Source organism: Procambarus clarkii, chromosome 6 (assembly GCF_040958095.1).
Source record: "Procambarus clarkii isolate CNS0578487 chromosome 6, FALCON_Pclarkii_2.0, whole genome shotgun sequence".
Taxonomy (NCBI): domain Eukaryota; kingdom Metazoa; phylum Arthropoda; class Malacostraca; order Decapoda; family Cambaridae; genus Procambarus; species Procambarus clarkii.
In genome coordinates this window covers 43,224,398-43,251,706 of record NC_091155.1, presented here as the reverse complement: position 1 = coordinate 43,251,706, position 27,309 = coordinate 43,224,398, and the positions used below count along the sequence as shown (strand labels likewise).

General features: G+C 39.5%; 1 protein-coding gene across 2 annotated transcripts in view; it reads left to right on the top strand.

Annotated features, from left to right (window-relative positions):
* The window catches only part of LOC138354518 (uncharacterized), a 95,210-nt gene that overhangs the window by 54,847 nt on the left and 13,054 nt on the right, over positions 1-27,309 (top strand). For both annotated transcript variants that reach the window (XM_069308887.1, XM_069308881.1), the window contains one exon: positions 11,771-12,289. In XM_069308887.1, coding sequence (XP_069164988.1) covers positions 11,771-12,228 — 458 coding nt within the window. In that variant the 3' untranslated portion in view covers positions 12,229-12,289. The remainder of the gene's footprint in view (positions 1-11,770; positions 12,290-27,309) is intronic.

The following is a 27,309-nucleotide window of genomic DNA, read 5'->3' as shown; positions in this document are numbered from 1 at the left end:
TGACTTCACAGATTCACGGCCTTTTATTCCTATTACAGTATTTTGAATTGCCATAAGGCTGGAATGTTCATTCTGTGCTTTTGTTTTACATATCTGCACAATCAAGAAACATCTGTGCACCATGTTGGCTCCAAATGGACGCATTGCGTCATTGATGGCTGACCAGTGGGTGGATGGACGATGGAGCTTAGGTGGGAGGCAGTATGAGAGGGGGGGGGGCGAGAATCAGTGAGAGGGGGATAATTAGTCAGAAAGGGAGGGAGAGAGAGATGCTAGGAGGGAGGGGGAGGTAGGGAGAGATGTTAGGAGGTAGGGAGAGATGCTAAGAGGGAGGGGGAGGTAGGGAGAGATGCTAAGAAAGAGGGGGAGGAAGGGAGAGATGTTAGGAGGTAGGGAGAGATGCTAAGAGGGAGGGGGAGGTAGGGAGAGATGCTAGGAGGTAGGCAGGAAGGGACGGAAGTAGTGAGAATTAGGGAGGGAAAGGCAAGCTGGCAGGCACAGGCAGACAGGCAGGCAGGCTGGCTGGGAAGGAGGCAGGCAGGCAGGCTCGGGTAAGGAAGCGGTCAGCCAAGCGTCGTGCCGGCCCGTGGTGGGTGGGTGGGGGGGTGGGTGATGGTTTAGTTTGCTCACTGACCGTGTCGGGCGCCGCCGGCTACCCTGTGACGTCACAGACTCACGGCCTATTGTTCCCATTGTTTGAATTTGTCACGAGACTGGAGTGTTCATTCCGTGACTTTGTTTTACATATCAGCACAATCAAGGAACATCCGTGCACCATGTCGGCTCCAAATGCACGCATTGTGTCAGTGAAAGCATCTACAAGCGGGTTACGTAAAAGAAAGAGGTCAGTGATGACATTTGAAAAGAAAGTTGAAATAATTAAGAAGGTGGAAAGCGGTGTCCCGAGAAGTGTCGTGTGCGCTGAGTATGGCATTAGTAAAAGTACTGTTTTTGATCTTAAGGCTAAACCTATCATTTTTGACTATTTCTCTAGAAGTGAAAGTGATAAAGCAATACGAAATAGAAAGGTAGTAAGTAAAGCAAAAGTGGAGAGTGTTGATAACGCAGTGTGGGAGTGGTACAAACAGAGACGTGAAGTGACGAAGAAGCCAGTGGCAGGCTGGCTCCTCGCAAAGTTCAGCAAAATTTTGAATACATTCTGGCATTTATGGACACGAGTTACAGCGAGTTTGAAACTAAGGACATGATGACTCAGTACAATTTGTATATGAAGTTTTTAAAAACAAGAGCCAAGGGAATGAAACAAATGTCAATTACAGAGTCTTTTGCAATGGCTTCCAAGAAAGCTCGCATTGCATCACCAGCACCTGACTCATCGCATGTTGACCCAGTCAACCCAACAACTTCAGTCAATCCAACACCATCAACATCCACCACCACCTCTTCCATGTAAATAACTATGCTTCATCAACATCGATCATCAACATAAGCGGATCAGGACTTCAATTATTGGTGAGTACAAACAAAATACGGTCACGCATTTACGCTATGAACCTGTCGATTTTTTCCCCTAGATTTTTTTCAAATTATTTTTTTATTTTTCCTCCATTTCTCGTATACGAACTTACATGTTAACCGACGGGTCTCGTCCCCAAGGGGTTCGGAAACCAAGTGGTGCTCTGTAATTCGAAATTATCGTAAGTAGGGGCAATCGTATGTCGAGGTACCACTGTATATATATATATAATGTTGTACCTAGTAGCCAGAACGTCGTACTCGGCCTACTATGCAAGGCCCGATTTGCCTAATAAGCCAAGTTTTCCTGAATTAATATATTTTCTCTAATTTTTTCCTTTAAAATGATAAAGCTACCCTTTTCTTTATGTATGAGGTCAATTTTTTTTTATTGGAGTTAAAATTAACGTAGATATATAACCGAACCTAACCAACCCTACCTAACCTAACCTAACCTATCTTGTTAGGTTAGGTTAGGTAGCCGAAAAAGTTAGGTTAGATTAGGTTAGGTAGTCAAAAAACAATTAATTCATGAAAACTTGGCTTATTAGGCAAATCGGGCCTTGCATAGTAGGCTGAGAAGTGCGTTCTGGCTACTAGGTACGATATATATATATATATATATATATATATATATATATATATATATATATATATATATATATATATATATATATATATATATTGAATATGACCTCATATTCCATATTTACTATCTTCTGATTTAGGGCTTCTATCCCTCTAACTATTTTCCTAGCATCAGGGCTTAGCTGAAAGAAGAGTTCTCCAAACCTGATTTTTGTTATTTCAAGGTGAAGAAAAAAGTGAATTACTATAGAATGTGTTATACTTATTTATACATAAGTGTATGAATAAGTGTATTACATTCTATAGTACTTTTTACTATAACTCATTTTTGTTATTTCAAGGTGAAGAAAAAAGTGAATTACTATAGAATGTATTACACTTATTTATACATAAGTGTATAAATAAGTGTAATACATTCTATAGTAATTCACTTTTTTCTTCACCTTGAAATAACGAAAGTGAGTTTTGGAGAACTCCTCTTTCAGCTAAGCCCTGATGTTAGGAAAATAGTTAGAGGGATAGAAGCTCTAAATCAGAAGATAGTACAGGCATACCTCAGAATACGAGTTTAATCCGTTCCTGGAGACGCCTCGCCTTCCGAAAACTCGCATTCCGAAGTTAATTTCCCCATAAGAAATAAAGGGAAATGAATTAATCCGTTCCTGACTACCCCAAAAACCCCACATCAAACTAAATTTTTATACCTAATTTACCTAATTCATCTAAATAAACCTACAAAACTGTGTTCCAGTTATTACTTACCTTGCTGTCGAGTGCTGTAGGCGTATGGAAGATGGTGAGGAGGGGGGAGGAGGAGTGGAGTTACTGTTTGGAAGGGGAGTCCCCTTCCATAATCACATCACATAACCCCATGCCTTGTAACACTATGGATACCACTTCTCTTTCTAAATTTTTCAAACCAGCCCCTGCTTGCCTTAAACTCTTTCTTATCTGCATCACTCGTTGCAGGGGTATTCTTTAGAAGGTCTTCGTGCAACACCCTGGCTTTCTCACAAATAATGGCCTCAGAAACACTATCACCCCTCAACTCCTTGTCGTGTATCCAAATTAATAACAACTTTTCCACTTCTTCAAGTATTTGTGGTCTTTGTGCCGTTAATGTTCTTACTCCTTTTGCCACTTTAGCACCCATAATCTTATTTTTCTTCTTAAGTATAGTGCATATTGTTGATGTGGCTTTGTTGTACTGCCTACAAAGTTCAACAACACGTGTACCGTTCTCATGCTTCCGAATGATCTCTTGTTTCTCCTCTATTGTCATCCTCACATGAGCTTTCTGGCCTTTATCCTTACCACTGGCTTTCTTGGGACCCATGGTGAGATATATAATAACAAATTGTATAGACAAATCACCAAAAATCCAACAAAACACTGAAAATCCGCGAGAAGAATTGATGTGGGGGTAGTCACTGAGCACGAGACAATGGTAAACTGAGGGGCGGCGGGGCGGAGGGGCGACGATCGCCGAACCACCACGCGCTAGGTCGGCCTGTACGCGTATCAACAAACTCGCGTCCCGAAGTAACCCTCGCCTTCTGAGACAAATTTTTGGAGTAAATACTGCTCGCCTTCCGAAAACCTCGCATACAGGGACAATCGCATTCCGAGGTACCACTGTAAATACAAAATATGCGGTCATATTCAATGAGACATGTTTAAAAGAAAACCTGCTGCCCGTATACACCAATAAATATATATATATATGTCGTACCTAGTAGCCAGAATGCACTTCCCGGCCTACTATGCAAGGCCCGATTTGCCTAATAAGCCAAGTTTTCCTGAATTAATATATTTTCTCTAATTTTTTTCTTATGAAATGATAAAGCCACCCATTTCATTATGTATGAGGTCAATTTTTTTTTATTGGAGTTAAAATTAATGTAGATATATGACCGAACCTAACCAACCCTACCTAACCTATCTTTATAGGTTAGGTAGAAGAAAAAGTTAGGTTAGGTTAGGTTAGGTGGTCGAAAAAACATTAATTCATGAAAACTTGGCTTATTAGGCAAATCAGGCCTTGCATAGTAGGCTGAGAAGTGCGTTCTGGCTACTAGGTACGACATATATATATATATATATATATATATATATATATATATATATATATATATATATATATATATATATATATATATATTATTAAATATGACTGAAAAAGTAAGATTAATAATTCTAACACGACTTTTCTCAATCTTTCGTACATTACGCTTCACTGTTGGAGGTAAATCAAAAATCAATTCTCCAAAATTCATTTTTATTTCTAGTCTGACGCGACACGGGCGCGTTTCGTAAAACTTATTACATTTTCAAAGACACAAAACAGAACGCTTTAAAAGAGACTAACGTCGTCTATGCCTTCAAATGCCCACTTGGGGACTGTAAGCTCCAAAAAACCCAGTATATAGGCAAGACAACAACGTCTCTTTCTAGGCGTTTAACGATGCATAAGCAACAGGGCTCCATTAAGGAACATATAATCTCTTCCCACAACCAAACCATCGCCAGAGAAATCCTAGTAAACAACACAGAAATCATCGATAGATACAGCGATAGCAGGCGGCTTGACGTTTGCGAGGCACTACACATCAAGAAGTCAACACCAGCAATCAACAGCCAATTATTGCACAACTATATTCTACCCACCTCAAGACTCCGCTCCAATATAGAAGCATCAAGAAATATGGACTAATAGGCTTTCTACAAACACTTCTATTCAATATCCATTGTTTCGTGTTCTGTCTTGTGTTGATGAAATTAATACCCTATTAATACCCTTGTTCTGTCTTGTGTTGATGAAATTAATACCCTATTAATACCACATTTTGTTCTGTCTTGTGTTAATGCCACATCACCCCTTCCACCTCACTCAAATGTAGATATAAAATCAGAGATACGTAAGTTCTATTCAGTTGTGTATTTGTGAACTAAAGTCTTTGAAAATGTAATAAGTTTTACGAAACGCGCCCGTGTCGCGTCAGACTAGAAATAAAAATGAATTTTGGAGAATTGATTTTTTATTTACCTCCAACAGTGAAGCGTAATGTACGAAAGATTGAGAAAATTCGTGTTAGAATTATTAATCTTACTTTTTCAGTCATATTTAATAATATATGTCTACAGGAAAGACTGCTACCAAAATAATCTTACTTTTTCGGTCATTTTTAATATATATATATATATATATATATATATATATATATATATATATATATATATATATATTTATATATATATGACAATGTCAGACCACGGAGGAAAAATGAAACAGGAAATTTCCTTAAGTACTTTCGTATATTAAATACATCTTCAGAAGGTCATTTTACAGATCGAGTGATGGGTATAAATAGGCAGGAGAGAGTGGTGAAGTAAGGTGAGGTACAATACTTGGACAACGCAGAAGGCCCATTGGCCCATCAGATGCACCCAATTGGCCCATCCGATGTAGCCCAATGGCCCATCTGATACAGCAGACATACAAGCATAATACATAGGTAATTATAACATAAAGAGGTAAATATATACAATAAATTAGTGAGACAAATGTTTTTCAATGATTCTACTTAAATCGCCCTTTAGCTGATCTATTAGAAATGGATCTAAGTTATATAGACCACTGCTAATATTCAAATTACTTTCTTTGGTGATCTGTATCAAAGCGGATTCAATTATGTTTCTTTCTGACATGGCCAATTATCTAATGCTTTGTTTGTGCATTTGTCAGAAAAAGCTCACCAAATTGATTGGGAGAGTGCGTCTTCAATAACAAATTGTAAAAGCACCTATAACAGAAACATAATTGAATCCGCTTTGATACAGATCACCAAAGAAAGTAATTTGAATATTAGCAGTGGTCTATATAACTTAGATCCATTTCTAATAGATCAGCTAAAGGGCGATTTAAGTAGAATCATTGAAAAACATTTGTCTCACTAATTTATTGTATATATTTACCTCTTTATGTTATAATTACCTATGTATTATGCTTGTATGTCTGCTGTATCAGATGGGCCATTGGGCTACATCGGATGGGCCAATTGGGTGCATCTGATGGGCCAATGGGCCTTCTGCGTTGTCCAAGTATTGTACCTCACCTTACTTCACCACTCTCTCCTGCCTATTTATACCCATCACTCGATCTGTAAAATGACCTTCTGAAGATGTATTTAATATACGAAAGTACTTAAGGAAATTTCCTGTTTCATTTTTCCTCCGTGGTCTGACATTGTCACATTCTTAATCACGTGTTTATTTTCGTGATATACACACTTATATATATATATATATATATATATATATATATATATATATATATTTATATATATATTTATATATATATATATATATATATATATATATATATATATATATATATATATATATATATATATATATATATATATATATATATATATATATATATATATATATATATATATAAATATATATATATATATATATATATATATATATATATATATATATAAGTGTGTATATCACGAAAATAAACACGTGATTAAGAATGTGACAATGTCAGACCACGGAGGAAAAATGAAACAGGAAATTTCCTTAAGTACTTTCGTATATTAAATACATCTTCAGAAGGTCATTTTACAGATCGAGTGATGGGTATAAATAGGCAGGAGAGAGTGGTGAAGTAAGGTGAGGTACAATACTTGGACAACGCAGAAGGCCCATTGGCCCATCAGATGCACCCAATTGGCCCATCCGATGTAGCCCAATGGCCCATCTGATACAGCAGACATACAAGCATAATACATAGGTAATTATAACATAAAGAGGTAAATATATACAATAAATTAGTGAGACAAATGTTTTTCAATGATTCTACTTAAATCGCCCTTTAGCTGATCTATTAGAAATGGATCTAAGTTATATAGACCACTGCTAATATTCAAATTACTTTCTTTGGTGATCTGTATCAAAGCGGATTCAATTATGTTTCTGTTATAGGTGCTTTTACAATTTGTTATTGAAGACGCACTCTCCCAATCAATTTGGTGAGCTTTTTCTGACAAATGCACAAACAAAGCATTAGATAATTGGCCATGTCAGAAAGAAACATAATTGAATCCGCTTTGATACAGATCACCAAAGAAAGTAATTTGAATATTAGCAGTGGTCTATATAACTTAGATCCATTTCTAATAGATCAGCTAAAGGGCGATTTAAGTAGAATCATTGAAAAACATTTGTCTCACTAATTTATTGTATATATTTACCTCTTTATGTTATAATTACCTATGTATTATGCTTGTATGTCTGCTGTATCAGATGGGCCATTGGGCTACATCGGATGGGCCAATTGGGTGCATCTGATGGGCCAATGGGCCTTCTGCGTTGTCCAAGTATTGTACCTCACCTTACTTCACCACTCTCTCCTGCCTATTTATACCCATCACTCGATCTGTAAAATGACCTTCTGAAGATGTATTTAATATACGAAAGTACTTAAGGAAATTTCCTGTTTCATTTTTCCTCCGTGGTCTGACATTGTCACATTCTTAATCACGTGTTTATTTTCGTGATATACACACTTATATATATATATATATATATATATATATATATATATATATATATTTATATATATATTTATATATATATATATATATATATATATATATATATATATATATATATATATATATATATATATATATATATATATATATATATATATATATATATATGTCGTACCTAGTAGCCAGAACACACTTCTCAGCCTACTATGCAAGGCCCGATTTGCCAAATAAGCCAAGTTTTCCTGAATTAATATATTTTCTCTAATTTTTTTCTTATGAAATGATAAAGCTACCCATTTCATTATGTATGAGGTCAATTTTATTTTATTGGAGTTAAAATTAACGTAGATATATGATCCAAGTTTTCCTGAATTAATATATTTTCTCTAATTTTTTTCTTATGAAATGATAAAGCTACCCATTTCATTATGTATGAGGTCAATTTTATTTTATTGGAGTTAAAATTAACGTAGATATATGATCGAACCTAACCAACCCTACCTAACCTAACCTAACCTATCTTTATAGGTTAGGTTGGGTTAGGTAGCCAAAAAAGTTAGGTTAGGTTAGGTTAGGTAGGTTAGGTAGTCGAAAAACAATTAATTCATGAAAACTTGGCTTATTAGGCAAATCAGGCCTTGCATAGTAGGCTGAGAAGTACGTTCTGGCTACTAGGTACGACATATATATATATATATATATTTTTATATATATATATATATATATATATATATATATATATATATATATATATATATATTTATATATATATATATATATATATATATAATGTATATATATAATATAATGTATATATATAATTATATCTACATTTGAGTGAGGTGGGAAGGATGATGTGGCATTAACACAAGACAGAACAGGGGATATTAATAGGGTATTAAAAGTATCAACACAAGACAGAACAGAAACAATGGGTATTGAATATATATATATTATATATATAATAGGGTATTAAAAGTATCAACACAAGACAGAACAGAAACAATGGGTATCGAATATATATATATATATATATATATATATATATATATATATATATATATATATATATATATATATATATAAGGTAAGGGTAAGGCAGGTCCTAGTCAACAACGGCTTCTCCAATGGTTTCGTCGAAGACATCATAAGAAGGAAAGTGAAACGCCATGCAACCTCTGAAGAGACAACCAACACAACACCTATACCCCCTATTAGACTATTTTACAGGAACTTCTTTTTCACAGCTCATAAAACGGAGGAAAGGGTCCTGAAAGATATTGTTAATAGAAACGTTATCCCTACGACAAAAATCAGAGGATACAACTGATGATTTACTATAAAACCAGAAAAACGGCCAGCCTACTCATGAGAAACTCTCCAGACACAAAACAGAACGCTTTAAAAGAGACCAACGTCGTCTATGCCTTCAAATGCCCTCTTGGGGACTGTAAGCTCCAAAAAACCCAGTATATAGGCAAGACAACAACATCTCTTTCTAGGCGTTTAACGATGCATAAGCAACAGGGCTCCATTAAGGAACATATAATCTCTTCCCACAACCAAACCATCACCAGAGAAATCCTAGTAAACAACACAGAAATCATCGATAGATACAGTGATAGCAGGCGGCTTGACGTTTGCGAGGCATTACACATCAAGAAGTCAACACCAGCAATCAACAGCCAATTAATGCACAACTATATTCTACCCACCTCAAGACTCTGCTCCAATATAGAAGCATCAAGAAATATGGACCAATAGGCTTTCTACAATCACTTCTATTCAATACCCATTGTTTCTGGCTTGTGTTGATGAAATTAATGCCTTATTAATTACCACCTCACCCCATCCACCTCACTCAAATGTAGATATAAACAAAATCGGAGATGTGTAAGTTCTATTCAGTTGTGTATGTGTTAACTAAAGTCTTTGAAAGTGTAATAAGTTTTACGAAACGCGCTCAAGTGTCGCGTCAGACTAGAAATAAAAATGAATTTTGGAGAATTGATTTTTGAATTACCTCCAACAGTGAAAAGAAATGTACGAAAGATTGAGAAAATTCGTGTTAGAATTATTAATCTTACTTTTTCGGTCATTTTTAATATATATATATATATATATATATATATATATATATATATATATATATATATATATATATATATATATATATATATATAATATATATTAGTATATTTTGGTAGCAGTCTTTCCTGTAGACATATATTATTAAATATGACCGAAAAAGTAAGATTAATAATTCTAACACGAATTTTCTCAATCTTTCGTACATTACGCTTCACTGTTGGAGGTAAATCAAAAATCACTTCTCCAAAATTCATTTTTATTTCTAGTCTGACGCGACACGGGCGCGTTTCGTAAAACTTATTACATTTTCAAAGACTTCACAAATACACAACTGATTAGAACTTACGTCTCTCTGATATTATATCTACATTTGAGTGAGGTGGGAAGGATGATGTGGCATTAACACAAGACAGAACAGGGGATATTAATAGGGTATTAAAAGTATCAACACAAGACAGAACAGAAATAATGGGTATTGTATAGAAGTGTTTGTAGAAAGCCTATTGGTCCATATTTCTTGATGCTTCTATATTGGAGCGGAGTCTTGAGGTGGGTAGAATATAGTTGTGCAATAATTGGCTGTTGATTGCTGGTGTTGACTTCTTGATGTGTAGTGCCTCGCAAACGTCAAGCCGCCTGCTATCGCTGTATCTATCGATGATTTCTGTGTTGTTTACTAGGATTTCTCTGGCGATGGTTTGGTTATGGGAAGAGATTATATGTTCCTTAATGGAGCCCTGTTGCTTATGCATCGTTAAACGCCTAGAAAGAGATGTTGTTGTCTTGCCTATATACTGGGTTTTTTGGAGCTTACAGTCCCCAAGTGGGCATTTGAAGGCATAGACGACGTTAGTCTCTTTTAAAGCGTTCTGTTTTGTGTCTGGAGAGTTTCTCATGAGTAGGCTGGCCGTTTTTCTGGTTTTATAGTAAATCGTCAGTTGTATCCTCTGATTTTTGTCTGTAGGGATAACGTTTCTATTAGTCAACACCAGCAATCAACAGCCAATTATTGCACAACTATATTCTACCCACCTCAAGACTCCGCTCCAATATAGAAGCATCAAGAAATATGGACCAATAGGCTTTCTACAAACACTTCTATTCAATACCCATTGTTTCTGTTCTGTCTTGTGTTGATACTTTTAATACCCTATTAATATCCCCTGTTCTGTCTTGTGTTAATGCCACATCATCCTTCCCACCTCACTCAAATGTAGATATAATATCAGAGAGACGTAAGTTCTAATCAGTTGTGTATTTGTGAAGTCTTTCAAATGTAATAAGTTTTACGAAACGCGCCCGTGTCGCGTCAGACTAGAAATAAAAATGAATTTTGGAGAAGTGATTTTTGATTTACCTCCAACAGTGAAGCGTAATGTACGAAAGATTGAGAAAATTCGTGTTAGAATTATTAATCTTACTTTTTCGGTCATATTTAATAATATATATATATATATATATATATTTATATATATATATATATATATATATATATATATATATATATATTATATATATATATATATATATATATATATATATATATATATTATATATATATATATGTATATATATATATATATATATATATAATCCATCCAAGGCACATTTTCCGAGCAAATCCTGCCCGTATTCCGAAAAACTGGTATTCAGGGACACTCGTATTCCGAGGTACCACTTTGTGTGTGTAATTACCTAAGTGTAGTTACAGGATGAGAGCTACACTCGTGGTGTCCCGTCTTCCCAGCACTCTTTGTCATATAACGCTTTGAAACTACTGACGGTCTTGGCCTCCACCACCTTCTCACCTAACATGTTCCAACCGTCTACCACTCTGTTTGCGAAAGTGAATTTTCTTATATTTCTTCGGCATCTGTGTTTAGCTAGTTTAAATCTATGACCTCTTGTTCTTAAAGTTCTAGGTCACGAAATCTACCCTATCAATTTTATCAATTCTTGTTACTATTTTGTATGTAGTGATCATATCACCTCTTTTTCTTCTGTCTTCTAGTTTTGGCATATTTAATGCCTCTTACCTCTCCTCATAGATGGTGATGATGTGGAGGAGTTGGTGGAAGAACACAACAAAGAACTGACCACCGAAGAACTCCAAGCCCTTCAAAAGGAACAGCAAGAAGACCCAGCTGAGGAAGTTTCTCCCGTGGAGGAGGATGAAGCAGTAGCGAATGTCCCTTCTGCAGAAGTTAAGAAAGTGTGTCAGATGTGGGAAGAGATGCAAACTTTTATTGAAAAGACTCACCCAGAGAAAGCTGTAGTAGGCCGTTACATTAATATTTTCAATGACAATGTGATGCCTCACTACAGAGACATCTTGCAAAGAAGGAAAAAACAAACTTCCATGGACAGATTTGTTGTGAGAACATCGAGCAGTGAGCCACAACCAGGACCTAGTGGTATGCAGGCAAAACGTGCCAGAGAATGCACCCCTGAGAGGTCGTCACTGTTTGATGTTATAATGGAAGGGGACTCCCCTTTAAAACATTAACACCTCTCCTCCTCCCCCCTCCTCACCATCTTCGATACACCTACAGCATTCATCAACAAGGGTAAGTAATAACTTGAACATAATTTTGTAAGTTTAATTAGATGAATTAGGTATAAAATTTAGTTTGAAGTGAGGTTTTTGGGAAGGCAGGAACGGATTAATAAAATTTCCCATTACTGTATTTCTTATGGGGAAATTAGCTTCGGATTACAAGTTTTCGGAATACGAGCTATCTCCAGGAACGGATTAAACTCTTAAACCGAGGTACCACTGTATGTAATTACCTACCTAAGTGTAGTTACAGGATGAGAGCTACGCTCGTGGTGTCCCGTCTTCCCAGCACTCTTTGTCATATAACGCTTTGAAACTACTGACGGTCTTGGCCTCCACCACCTTCTCCCCTAACTTGTTCCAATTGTCTACCACTATGTTTGCGAAAGTGAATTTTCTTATATTTCTTCGGCATCTGTGTTTAGCTAGTTTATATCTATGACCTCTTGTTCTTAAAGTTCCAGGTCTCAGGAAATCTTCCCTATTGATTTTATCAATTCCTGTTACTATTTTGTATGTAGTGATCATATTACCTCTTTTTCTTCTGTCTTCTAGTTTTGGCATATTTAATGCCTCTAACCTCTCCTCGTAGCTCTTGCCCTTCAGTTCTGGGAGCCACTTAGTAGCATGTCTTTGCACCTTTTCCAGTTGATGTGCTTCTTAAGATATGGGCACCACACAATTGCTGCATATTCTAGCTTTGGCCTAACAAAAGTCGTGAACAATTTCTTTAGTATATCGCCATCCATGTATTTAAAAGCAATTCTGAAGTTAGAAAGCGTGGCATAGGCTCCTCGCACAATATTCTTTATGTGGTCCTCAGGTGATAGTTTTCTATCTAGAACCACCCCTAGATCTCTTTCTTTATCAGAATTCTTTAAAGATTTCTCACATAATATATAGGTTGTGTGGGGTCTATGTTCTCCTATTCCACATTCCATAACATGGCATTTATTAACATTAAATTCCATTTGCCAAGTGGCACTCCATGTACTTATTTTGTCCAGGTCTTCTTGATGGGCATGACAATCATCTAAGTTTCTTATCCTTCCTATTATCTTAGCATCATCAGCAAACATGTTCATATAATTCTGTATACCAACTGGTAGATCATTTATGTAGACAATAAACATCACTGGTGCAAGAACTGAACCCTGTGGTACTCCACTTGTGAAATTTCTCCAGTCCAATACATTGCCTCTGATCACAGCCCTCATTTTTCTATCAGTCAGAAAATTTTTCATCCATGTTAGAAGCGTACCTGTCACTCCTCCAATATTTTCCAGTTTCCAAAACAACCTCTTATGTGGAACTCTGTCGAAAGCCTTTTTTAGGTCCAGATAGATGCAGTCAACCCAACCATCTCTTTCCTGTAATATCTCTTTTGCTCGATCATAGAAACTGAGTAAATTCGATACACAGGATCTTCCAGATCGAAAACCATACTGTCTGTATGATACTATATCATTTCTCCCCAGGTGTTCTACCCATTTAGATTTAATTATTTTTCCAATATTTTGACTATTACACTTGTCAATGATACCGGTCTATAATTAAGGGGGTCTTCCCTGCTTCCACTTTTGTAGATTGGAACTATGTTAGCCTTTTTCCACACATCAGCTACAACTCCTGTTAACAGGGATGCCTGAAAAATCAGTTGAATAGGAATGCTGAGCTCAGGTGCACATTCTCTCAGAACCCATGGTGAAACTCCATCTGGACCAACTGCTTTGTTCTTATTTAGCTCCTTGAGCATTTTTTCCACTTCGTGTCTAGACACCTCTATGTGCTCTATGTTGTTCTCTGGAATTCTTATTGTATCTGGTTCCCTGAAGATTTCATTTTGTACAAACACACTTTGGAACTTTTCGTTTAATGTTTCACACATTTCCTTTTCATTTTCCGTGAATCTATTTCCCATTTTCAACCTCTGAATATTATCCTTTACCTGCAATTTGTTGTTTATGAATTTATAGGATAGACCTGGTTCTGTTTTACATTTGTCTGCAATCCCTTTTTCGAAATTTCTTTCTGCCTCTCTCCTCACTGCCGTGTAGTTGTTTCTCGCATCTTTGTATCGCTGGTATGTTTGGGGGTTCGGCCTCTTCCTGTATTGATTCCATTTTTGTGTCTTTTGGTCTCTGGCCCTCTCGCACTTTCTGTTGAACCAATCCTGTTTCCTAGTTCTGCTTCTCTGTTTTGGTATAAATATTTTTGTGCCTTTATCATATATTTCACAAAACCTGACATACATCTCATTCACTTCCTTGCCTAGCAACAAGTCTGTCCAATTATACTCACTAAAAAATTTTCTAAGGTTGCCATAATGTTCTCTCCTAAAGTCAGGTTTTTCAATTGCATCGACCATCATATTTTCTTCCAGATTATAACGCATTGCATACTGTATTCCCAAAAGACATGGTCACTTTTACCCAAGGGAGGAAGGTACGGAATGTCAAATATTTCTTCCTCCTTCCTGGTAAATATCAAATCTAGCATGGAGGGAACGTCCCCTTCCCTCAGCCTCGTAGCTTGTTTAACATGTTGATACAAGAATGTTTCCAGGATGAGGTCTACAAATTTACAGGTCCAAAAATCTTCTGTTTTAGATTCACATGCTTCCCAGTCTATGGATTTCAAGTTGAAGTCGCCAACTATCAACAGTCGTGAACTATCGTTATCCGCTCTTGCTATGATCTCGCTATGGGTGGTTATAGATAGGAGCTGCCTCGTATGGGCCAATAGGCCTTCTGCAGTTACCTTTGTTCTTATGTTCTTATGATCTCTCTCATTATTGTTATAAGACCTTCTCGTTTACTATCTAGCTCCTCTTTTGACCATGTGCTGCTTAGCGGTGGACTGTATGCATTTATGATCATTAGTTTATCATCCTCATGGCAGATCTCTAGTGCTATTATGTCAACTTCTTGTGGATTGGCAGTCACTATTTCGTTCACCTTTAGGTGTTCTTTCACCAGCACAGCAACGCCACCGCCTTTCCTGATTTTTCTATCCCGTTTCCAAATTGAGTAGCCCCTTGGGAATATGACCCCATTTAAAATAGCATCTTCAAGTTTTGTCTCCGTGAGTGCAACAATGTCTGGTGTCTGCAGCTGTATTATATCACTTAACTCCAGTATCTTTGATCTTACTCCATCTATGTTGGTGTATGCAATCTTGAGGAACTTATTCCCCCTCTTCTTATTTTTCACTCCCCCTTTCTCTAATGATTTTATTTGTTTGCCTTTATGTACCACTTTAATGGCCACAGGAATTTTTTTTACTAATGTGTGTGTGTGTGTGTGTAATTACCTAAGTGTAATTACCTAAGTGTAGTTACAGGATGAGAGCTACGCTCGTGGTGTCCCGTCTTCCCAGCACTCTTTGTCATATAACGCTTTGAAACTACTGACAGTCTTGGCCTCCACCACCTTCTCACTTAACTTGTTCCAACCGTCTACCACTCTATTTGCGAAGGTGAATTTTCTTATATTTCTTCGGCATCTGTGTTTAGCTAGTTTATATCTATGACCTCTTGTTCTTAAAGTTCCAGGTCTCAGGAAATCTTCCCTATTGATTTTATCAATTCCTGTTACTATTTTGTATGTAGTGATCATATTACCTCTTTTTCTTCTGTCTTCTAGTTTTGGCATATTTAATGCCTCTAACCTCTCCTCGTAGCTCTTGCCCTTCAGTTCTGGGAGCCACTTAGTAGCATGTCTTTGCACCTTTTCCAGTTTGTTGATGTGCTTCTTAAGATATGGGCACCACACAACAGCTGCATATTCTAGCTTTGGCCTAACAAAAGTCATGAACAATTTCTTTAGTATATCGCCCTCCATGTATTTAAATGCAATTCTGAAGTTAGAAAGCATAGCATAGGCTCCTTGCACAATATTCTTAATGTGGTCCTCAGGTGATAGTTTTCTATCTAGAACCACCCCTAGATCTCTTTCTTATCAGAATTCTTTAAAGATTTCTCACATAATATATAGGTTGTGTGGGGTCTATGTTCTCCTATTCCACATTCCATAACATGGCATTTATTAACATTAAATTCCATTTGCCAAGTGGTGCTCCATATACTTATTTTGTCCAGGTCTTCTTGAAGGGCATGACAATCATCTAAATTTCTTATCCTTCCTATTATCTTAGCATCATCAGCAAACATGTTCATATAATTCTGTATACCAACTGGTAGATCATTTATGTACACAATAAACATCACTGGTGCAAGAACTGAACCCTGTGGTACTCCACTTGTGACATTTCTCCATTCCGATACATTGCCTCTGATTACTGCCCTCATTTTTCTATCAGTCAGAAAATTTTTCACCCATGATAGAAGCTTACCTGTCACCCCTCCAATATTTTCCAGTTTCCAGAACAACCTCTTATGTGGAACTCTGTCGAAAGCCTTTTTTAGGTTCAGATAGATGCAGTCAACCCAACCATCTCTTTCCTGTAATATCTCTGTGGCTCGATCATAGAAACTGAGTAAATTCGATACACAGGATCTTCCAGATCGAAAACCATACTGTCTGTCTGATATTACAGTGGAACCTCTATTAACGAGTGGCTCTATTAATGAGTTTTTCCAGTAACGAGCAAGCTACTCGCAGCAAATTTGTCTATTGACGAGCTCGCCTCTATTAACGAGTGAAACCCCATGGCGCTTCCTAGCGTCTCGCGGGTTCTCGCAAATTCTCGGACGCCTCTGACGCCAGTGTTGTTGTTGTATTTCACACGACAAGCATCCCTATGGATTTATTTGAGCTTTTCTTTGGGTTTTTAGTGGTTTTGCGACTACAATTTGTAACACACGATGTCTCCAAAGAAGCTGCTAGCTAAAGATAGTGTTGTCAAGAGGAAGAAAGACACAATTACTGTGGATTTAAAGAAGGAAATTGTAGCAAAGCATGAGTGTGGTGTCTGTGTGATTGATCTCACAAGGAAGTATGGCAGGTCCTCATCAACAATTTACACCATTAGTAAGGGAATGAGGAGGTAAGGGAGGATGCTGCCTCTTCCACTGAGATCAGGGAAGTGTTTGGAATGTTTGAAAAGGTGAACGCATTCTTGGAAAAGCTGCCCTGATAAAGCAGTGACAACCCGGTGTGTGAAAATGTTTAATTAATTTATCACTTTGTGATAACACTTTATGAAAGTGTTATCACTTTCGCAGGTATATGTCGCTTGAACGTAACACACTTTTTTTCTCTTGAATGCACCCAAACACCGCGCTCAAGCGTCATTTGAGCAAATATTTCTATAATATCCAATTCTTATCCGATCGACTTGGGGATTGTATAAATGTTTGCCATGAAATTTCCGTTTTCTTTAATAACCACATTGCCTATTTGAGAAAACGGCATTGTATTGTATCTTCGTGGTAAGACTATTATATTGTTGACACAACGAGTGTAATCAACGTAGTTTTTTATTTGGTGCTGGTCTAACGCATCCTTGTGTGACATTTGAAATGAAATTTGGGTGAAATTCCCAAGAAGACAGAGTCCGCCTGACTCAGAGGTGGATTCTCCTTCCACACCATAACCCCTCTCATCCTTCCCACCTCCCCATCGTCTCCCTCAAGCCAGCAACTACTCTTCATAAGGTAAAGTAAATATTAAAACACTACAACAAAACATTTATATTTACATGTGCAATATTATATTTACATAAAAAAAAGTCATACATGTATGGATGTTTTTGGGAGTGGAACGGATTAAATTTATTTCCTTTATTTTAAATGGGGAAATTTGTTTCCAAAGACTTGAGTTTTCCAGGATACGAGCTCGGTGCCAGAACGGATTAAACTCGTTAATAGAGGTTCCACTGTATATCATTTCTCTCTAGGTGTTCTACCCATTTAGTTTTGATTAGTTTTTCCAATACTTTCACTATTACACTTGTCAATGATACAGGTCTATAATTGAGGGGGGTCTTCCCTGCTGCCACTTTTGTAGATTGGAACTATGTTAGCCTGTTTCCACACGTCTGCTACGATTCCTGTACACAGGGATGCCTGAAAGATCAGGTGAAGTGGAATGCTGAGCTCAGATGCACATTCTCTCAGAACCCATGGTGAAACTCCATCTGGACCAACTGCTTTGTTCTTATTTAGCTCCTTGAGCATTTTTTCCACTTCGTCTCTAGACACCTCTATGTGCTCTATGTTGTTCTCTGGAATTCTTATTGTATCTGGTTCCCTAAAGATTTCATTTTGTACAAACACACTTTGGAACTTTTCGTTTAGTGTTTCACACATTTCCTTTTCATCTTCCGTGAATCTATTTCCCATTTTCAACCTCTGAATATTATCCTTTACCTGCAATTTGTTGTTTATGAATTTATAGAATAGACCTGGTTCTGTTTTACATTTGTCTGCAATCCCTTTTTCAAAATTTCTTTCTGCCTCTCTCCTCACTGCCGTGTAGTTGTTTCTCGCATCTTTGTATCGCTGGTATGTTTGGGGGTTCGGCCTCTTCCTGTATTGATTCCATTTTTGTGTCTTTTGGTCTCTAGCCCTCTCGCAATTTCTATTGAACCAATCCTGTTTCCTAGTTCTGCTTCTCTGTTTTGGTATAAATTTTTTTGTGCCTTTATCATATATTTCACAAAACTTGACATACATCTCATTCACTTCCTTGCCTAGCATCAAGTCTGTCCAATTATACTCACTAAAAAAATTTCTAAGGTCACCATAATGTCCTCTCCTAAAGTCTGGTTTTTCAACTGCTTCAACCTCCTTATTTTCTTCCAGCTTAAAACGCATTGCATACTTTATTCTCAAAAAGACATGGTCACTTTTACCCAAGGGAGGAAGGTACTGAATGTCAAATATCTCTTCCTCCTTCCTGGTAAATATCAAATCTAGCATGGAGGGAACGTCCCCTTCCCTCATCCTCGTAGCTTGTTTAACATGTTGATACAAGAATGTTTCCAGGATGAGGTCTACAAATTTACAGGTCCAAAAATCTTCTGTTTTAGCTTCATATGCTTCTCAGTCTATGGATTTCAAGTTGAAGTCACCGACTATCAACAGTCGTGATCTATCGTTATCCGCTCTCGCTATAATCTCTCTCATTATTGTTATAAGACCTTCACGTTTACTATCTAGCTCCTCCTTTGACCATGTGCTGCTTGGCGGTGGACTATATGCATTTATTATCATTAGTTTATCATCCTCATGGCAGATCTCTAGTGCTATTATGTCAACTTCTTGTGGATTGGCAGTCATTATTTCCTTCACCTTTAGGTGTTCTTTTACCAGCACAGCAACGCCACCGCCTTTCCTAATTTTTCTGTCCTGTCTCCAAATTGAGTAGCCCCGTGTGTGTGTGTGTGTGTGTGTGTGTGTGTGTGTGTGTGTGTGTGTGTATATATATATATATATATATATATATATATATATATATATATATATATATATATATATATATATATATATATATAATATATATGTCGTACCTAGTAGCCAGAACGCACTTCTCAGCCTACTATGCAAGGCCCGATTTGCCTAATAAGCCAAGTTTTCATGAATTAATTGTTTTTCGACTACCTAACCTACCTAACCTAACCTAACCTAGCTTTTTTGGCTACCTAACCTAACCTAACCCATAAAGATAGGTTAGGTTAGGTTAGGTAGGGTTGGTTAGGTTCGGTCATATATCTACGTTAATTTTAACTCCAGTAAAAAAAAATTGACCTCATACATAATGAAATGGGTAGCTTTATCATTTCATAAGAAAAAAATTTGAGAAAATATATTAATTCAGGAAAACTTGGCTTATTAGGCAAATCGGGCCCTGAATTGTAGGCTGAGAAGTGCGTTCGAGCTGCGCAGACAGCGGCGCGGCAGTGTGTAACGTCACACTAGTTTGCTTGTTTTCGGTTGGGGAGTTCTATCCACTAGTTCGGTTTTAGGTAGCAATTTTAACCAGAATAGGGGTTTGTTTTGGGGCGCTTACCTTTCTGGGTGCCTGTTCCGGTCGATGGCAGACATAGAATGCTTCCAACTACACGGGGGCTTCTATAGGCCATTGCTCCCCTTGCCTCTCTGAGGGGGCCCGGTTCTGGCCGTGGTCCCCGGTAGGCCTAAGAACTCCATACACATGACTGATGCCAAAGTCTGACATTAGCATATCAGCCTGGGATAGCTCCGGGGAGCCTCCGGGACTCGCCCAGAAAATGGCGTTTCATTACATTCAACGCTGGTTTTTTGGTCATATTCAATAACATATGTTTACAAGAAAGACTGCTACCAAAATGTACTAATATATATATACTGTCTCCACTCAATCATCCGGACTATATGGGAAGGACCCCCAGCCGGATTATCACATTTTTCGGGTAATGGTACTTTTTCACCTATGAGTCCAAAACTAACCACTTCCAACTAGTATTTTTATACTACAAACAACATAATTTGAATTGCCTTGCCACATATAATTATTAAATATTCTACTAGAAACCTCAACTTACCTTGTTGGTGTTCGTCTTCTTGATCGATGCCACACATCTTGAAGTTAAAAATTCTTAACAATTTACGTAACCTATACTAACACAACACTAAAATTAACACTTAAAATTACTGTACAGTTCATTAAGCTAAGTTAGTTTTGACTGCCAGCTGCTGAAGCCTCACTAGTTAAAGGCATTTGGGTTGCCTGTGAGGCCTCACTTGTTGAAGGCGCTTGCTTGCACCTCACTTGTTGAAGCGCTTGCATGCCCTCACTTGTTGAAGGCGCTTGGCTTGCCTGTGATGCCTCACTTGTTAAAGGCGCTTGCTTGCGCCTCACTTGTTGAAGGCGTTTGGCTTGCCTGTGGCACCTCACTTGTTGAAAGCGCTTGGCTTGCCTGTAATGCCTCACTTGTTGAAGGAACTTGGCTTGCCTGTGGCGCCACACTTGTTGAAGGCGCTTGGCTTGCCTGTAGCGCCTCACTTGTTGAAGGCGCTTGGCTGCCTGTGACGCCTCACTGGTTGAACAACACGTAGCTTGTCTTTAATTGCTAGGACAATCTTCTTCCTCTTAACACTTCCAGAACGATTGATGCTGCTACCAGACATATTCTTGGCCAAAAATGTTCAAAGTTACTATGAAAATTAAGAAAGTCATTTAAAAAAATATTTCACTAATGGCGCAACACTGTGAGGCCGCACTGGTTGAGGTGTATAACAGTGACTTGTCTTTAATTGTTAGGACAACTTTCTTCCTCTTAACACCTTCAGAACGACTGATGCTGCTACCAGACATAGTCTTGGCCAAAAATGTTCAAAGTTACTATGAAAATAAAAAAGTTATGTAAAAAAATATTTCACTAATGGCGCAGCACTGTGTATAACACGAGGGACGGACGCACATGGGTTGACCAGTGTTGGACAGGTCCACTTGGGGTGGGGCAGCTATAGCACGTTACGTAGGCCGCCAGGAGGAAAAAAATTCACAATATTTTTGAAGGAAACTTCAGCCTGTGCACAATGCTTTTAGGAAACTTATTTATTTGTTATTACTTAATTACTAGTACTTATTTCATTTGTTTTTGGCTATGATTAATTGTTCTAAAATTAATGGTAATTCCTGTACCCAGGTGGTCCCTCCTGACGCACCCCTCCCACCCTCCCAACACCACCCACCCACCCTACCCCCTCCTCCACAGTGCGTCTAGAGCCACAGACAGGATTAATACGGTATGGCCGTATTTTCATCCGGCCAAACCAGCTTTTATCCGGTTCCTGTGGCCATTTTGGCCGGATATTGTGATAACTTTATCCGATCACGATTTTGGCCGTATAAGGGCGTTTTCCGGATGTTTGAATCCCGGATAATCGCGGGGTTACAGTAGCAAATAAATGTACAGCGGAATATACCTGTGATTTTATAAGTGTCAGTAACAGGATGACGTGGCAACTGGTAACTATCCTGTGGAAATTCAATCGTTAACAATTAACGTTAATATTAGATGTTAAATAATTAGTCAATCAAAATCGCAGGAAATCTTGTACCCGGTACTCAATATAAGAGAATAAGGGCAAGAAAATCCTACTAAATAAATGAAACCGATAGTTTCTAAAACTAATGAAACTTTTAATTGTTTCAAAAGTGAAAGGGTAGTCCAAGAATGTAGGGATACCTTGCCTGGTCTCTATAGGACAGAAGCAAAAACATGAACTTGAAATCTGCCATATGCTGCAGGTATGTTGACATTTTTACACAGGTACCTGATGTCAGAAGTCTGCTGGAGCTGAAGGAGGCATTCAAGCGGAATTCTGTGTTGAGTTTCACTTACGAGATGGAGAAGGATGGGAAGCTGCCCTTTCTAGATGTAACAGTCATGGAAAGGAGCGGAGGTTTCCACACTGCGGTCTACATTAAGGAAACAAACATAAGTAATGTGCCTCAATGCCAACAGTGACTGCCCAAACAGGTACAAGTTGTCAATGCTTACGTCGACCGTGCTCTCAGCCACAGCTCAGGATGGAAGCAAGTCGATGAAGAACTATGTAGGGTAAGGCAGGTCCTAGTCAACAACGGCTTCTCCAATGGTTTCATTGAAGACATCATAGAAAGGAAGGTGAAACGCCATGCAACCTCTGAAGAGTCAACTAACACAACACCTGTACCGCATATTAGAATATTTTACAGGAACTTCTTTTCCACAGCTCATAAAACGGAGGAAAGGGTCCTGAAAGACATTGTTAATAGGAACGTTATCCCTACAGACAAAAATCAGAAGATACAATTGACGATTTACTATAAAAACAAAAAAACGGCCAACCTACTTATGAAAAACTCTCCAGACACAAAGCAAAACGCCTTAAAGGAGACTAACATCGTCTATGCCTTCAAATGCCCACTTGGGGACTGTAAGCCCCAAAGAACTCAGTATATAGGCAAGACTACATCTCTTTCCATGTGATTAACAATGCATAAGCAACAGGGCTCCATCAAGGAACATATAATCTCTTCCTACAACCAGACCATCACCAGAGAAGTCTTAACAAACAACACAGAAATCGTCAATAGACACAGCGAGAGCAGGCGGCTTGACATCTGCACTGCACTGGCCCGCGCTCGGCCTTCCTGGTTGCCCTGGTAGGTGGTATCCCTTGGTTCCAGGTCCCATCTCTTTTGTTTGGTTTGCTGTATGGATAACGACTTGCCTTCTATTACCCAGGCTCATGGGGTGGGCGACCAGGCCCCTGAGTCGGACCGTCCTGGAAGACCGGGATCTGTAGCCCCCGCTACAGAACCCGGTTTAGGCCCAGACCGGACTCTTCCTCCCTGCTCCCCTCCCTCCTCTGTGGTTGGGTCGAGCCCCAAGCCTGCTGTGGTGACTATCTCGTCCCCTTGCACGGCTCTATCCCTTCTTGTGACTACTGCACCTTTTGATCCATCTCTCTCTAAGGGTTCTCATCGCCATACCTGCCATGGCCGCTCTCGTATGCTCCCTTCCCATCCTACTTCGTTCCATGCTTTGTTTGGTCCTGATACATGGACTAAATACTTTGACCTCCTACCTTTGGATTCAACTCCTGATGATTTTTCCCTTCATAGGCATCTTGTCGATTCCGTGGATGCCTCTGTCACCTTCAACCCCACTCGTCTTGGTACCTGTGTCGTTGCTGCTCCTTCTCAGGATGCGGCCACCCGCTTGGCCGCCTTATCCTGCTTTGGCGAGACCCCTGTTCGGGTCTCGAAGAACGCCCGATTGAATGCCAGTGTTGTCACTGTTCTCCTCCCGCACCATGTTGCGACCGGTGTTAGGGATCTCAAGGACTGCCACGAGGATATCAAGCATATCCTCGAGGCCCAGGGTCATTCTGTACTCCAGGTGGATACATTTACTCGTCCCCCTCGTGGTCATCAACGTCTGCCCCTTAGGGTTGTGAAGGTTACCTTTGATGGTAGGTCCCTTCCGCCCTCTGTCATTCTTGCTGGTGTCAGATGCTCCGTTCAGGAATATATTCCCTCTCCGAGGCTCTGCGGTAAGTGCTGGAGGTTTGGGCATGGTGCCCTCAATGCTCTAGTCCTGTCTCTCTCTGTCCCCTGTGTGGAAGCGAGGGTCACTCTAAGTTGGAGTGCACTTTTTTCCAGGCCTGCTGCCTCAATTGCGGTGAAGCCCACCCTACTTTCTCCCATGCGTGTATTCGTTACAAACTTGAGGCGGCTGTCCTCAGCTTGAAGCACCGAGACCATTTGTCTTTAACTGAGGCTCGGCGCCAAGTTCATCGTCTCCCCTCTTTCGCTGGTGTCTCCTATGCTCTCGTGGTGCGCTCTTACTCTCCTCGTCCTTCCCACCTTTCTCAGTCTCACAACCGTTTCCGAGCCTTAGACCCGGACACGCCCACCACCACCTCCCCTGTTTCCCTCCATTCTGTTCTGAAAGGTCCCCCTCATGGTTCTCTGTCTAGGGCTCCCCTTCTTTCTACCCAGTCTGTCACGTCTCCTGTGTCTTCTTTTTCCTCTCCCTCTAGTCCTCCTTCCCGTCGTTCCCCTCTGTCTCTTGGCTCTCCACGCCGCCTGACTGTGCGGGCCAACGTCCATCGCTCTCCTGATGGTTGTGTTGTTCGCTCTCGCTCTTCTTTTCCTATCGAGACGCTGGAGTCTGTTGCCCAGTACGTTGCTGCTGGGACGCCCGTATCTTTGAGTCAGAAGCGGAAACCTGGCTCCTCTCCTTCCTCCTTCCCTGTCGGTAAGAAGGCTTCTCTTTCTTCTTCACCCCCTATCTCTGATTCTATCGTTCCTTCCCCTCCCGCTTCGGTGGTGGAGCCCCCTGTTCCTATTGTGGGGATTTCTTTAGCCCCCAGTTCCGTCTCGGTTACTGCCCTTGCTGAGGTACGCTCCCCTCTTTCTGCCCCTCGTCCTCCCCCTCGTCCTCCCCCTCCTCCTCCTCTAGACCCTGCTCGTCCACCTCTCGTCTGTCCTCCCGCTTCTTTCCCTCCTTCTTTACTCAGTTTACCCATGCCCCCTAACCCTGACTTCGCTGACCCTGCTCCTGACTCTGCGCTTTTTTAGAGTGCTGTGTTCCTTCCTCACCTTTTGTTTCTTCCTCACCTTTGTTTCTTCTTCGCTCTCTGTTACTCTCCTCTCTCTCTTTGCCGATGTCTTTTCTTCAATGGAACATCCGTGGATTTTACGCCAATTTCCTTGACCTCCAACTTCTCATTTCACAGTTTTCGCCCCTTTGTGTCTGTCTCCAGGAGCCGATGCTTGGTGCTCGTCCTGGTTGCTTCCGTGGCTATTTTTCTCTCTCCTCCCCCCCCCCCCCCCAGCGACAGCTGGAGTCCATAATTCTTCTGCTCTCTTGATTCGTTCAGATGTTCCCTTTGTCCCCTTACTTTTTTCCTCGCCTCTCCACTGTTCTGCCGCCCGTGTCTTTGTGCGTAGGTGGTACACAGTTTGTTCCATTTATCTCCCCCCCACTGTCCCACTTTCTCTTCCCGATCTTAAACACCTCCTAGACTCCTTGCCCGAGCCTGTGCTCCTGCTGGGTGATTTCAATTGTCGTCATGCCCTTTGGGGTGATGTGCTGACGAACACCTGGGGTTGCCTCCTTGAACCTTTCATTCTCTCTTCTTCCCTGTCCCTTCTTAATTCTGGTGAGCCCACTCATTTGGACTCTCGGACTCGCTCCCTTTCTTGTCTCGCTCTTTCTCTGTGCTCGTCATCCCTTTCCTTAGATTTCGGGTGGCGGGTCCTTGATGACCTCCATGGTAGTGACCATTTTCCTATCCTTGTTTCTTTTTTCTCTTTTCGCCCTCCTCTCTCCTTCCCTAGGTGGCGGTTTGCCGAGGCTGACTGGCGCCTCTTTCCTCTCCGTGCTACTATTTCCGACCTCTCTGATCTGCCTCTCCCTCGCCCCCTCCTTCTTTTTCATGACACCTTGGGCTGTAGAAGAACTCCCAGAACCCCATCAAGCAGGTATATGTGGGCCTTACGGGATTTGGCTGCTTCCCTGTGGGTGGCAGCGCCACCTGGTTGTGCAACACTGAGGTTAATGTAGGTGTTAGCCAGGGTTGATACGCACGTGTAGTCCCATACCAACTGCTTGCCATTCTTCCAGGGGCTCACTGTGATACCATCTGGGCGACCAATAAGAGCATCAGAGTTACGGGGCGTTAGGTAACGGGGCTCTCTTTCAGCTGGACATCCAGCTGTGGTGAGGCTCCTCTTGATGATGTCGTTAACTTCACTGTGCCTCGAGTGCCATCCCCCTATATATATATATATATATATATATATATATATATATATATATATATATATATATATATATATATATATATATATATATATATGTCGTACCTAGTAGCCAGAACGCTCTTCTCAGCCTACTATGCAAGGCCCAATTTGCCTAATAAACCGAGTTTTCATGAAATAATTGTTTTTCGACTACCTAACCTAACCTAAACTAACTATTTCGGCTACCTAACCTAACCTATAAAGATAGGTTAGGTAGGGTTGGTTAGGTTCGGTCATATATCTATGTTAATTTTAACTCCAATAAAAAAAAAATTGACCTCGTACATAATGAAATGGGTAGCTTTATCATTTCATAACAAAAAAATTTGAGAAAATATATTAATTCATGAAAACTTGGCTTATTAGGCAAATCGGGCCTTGCATAGTAGGCTGAGAAGTGCGTTCTGGCTACTAGGTACAACATATATATATATATATATATATATATATATATATATATATATATATATATATATATATATATATATATATATATATATACAGTGGTACCTCGGAATGCGATTGTCCCTGTATGCGAGGTTTTCGGAAGGCGAGGTGTATTTACTCCAAAAATTTGTCTCGGAAGGCGATGGTTACTTCGGGAGGCGAGTTTGAACGCGAGTTTGTTGATACGCGTACAGCCGACCTAGCGCGTGGTCGTTCGGCGATCGTCGCCCCGCTGCCCCTCAGTTCACCATTGTCTCGCGCTCAGTGACTACCCCCACATCAATTCTTGTCGTGGATTTTCAGTGTTTTGTTGGATTTTTGGTGATTTGTCTAT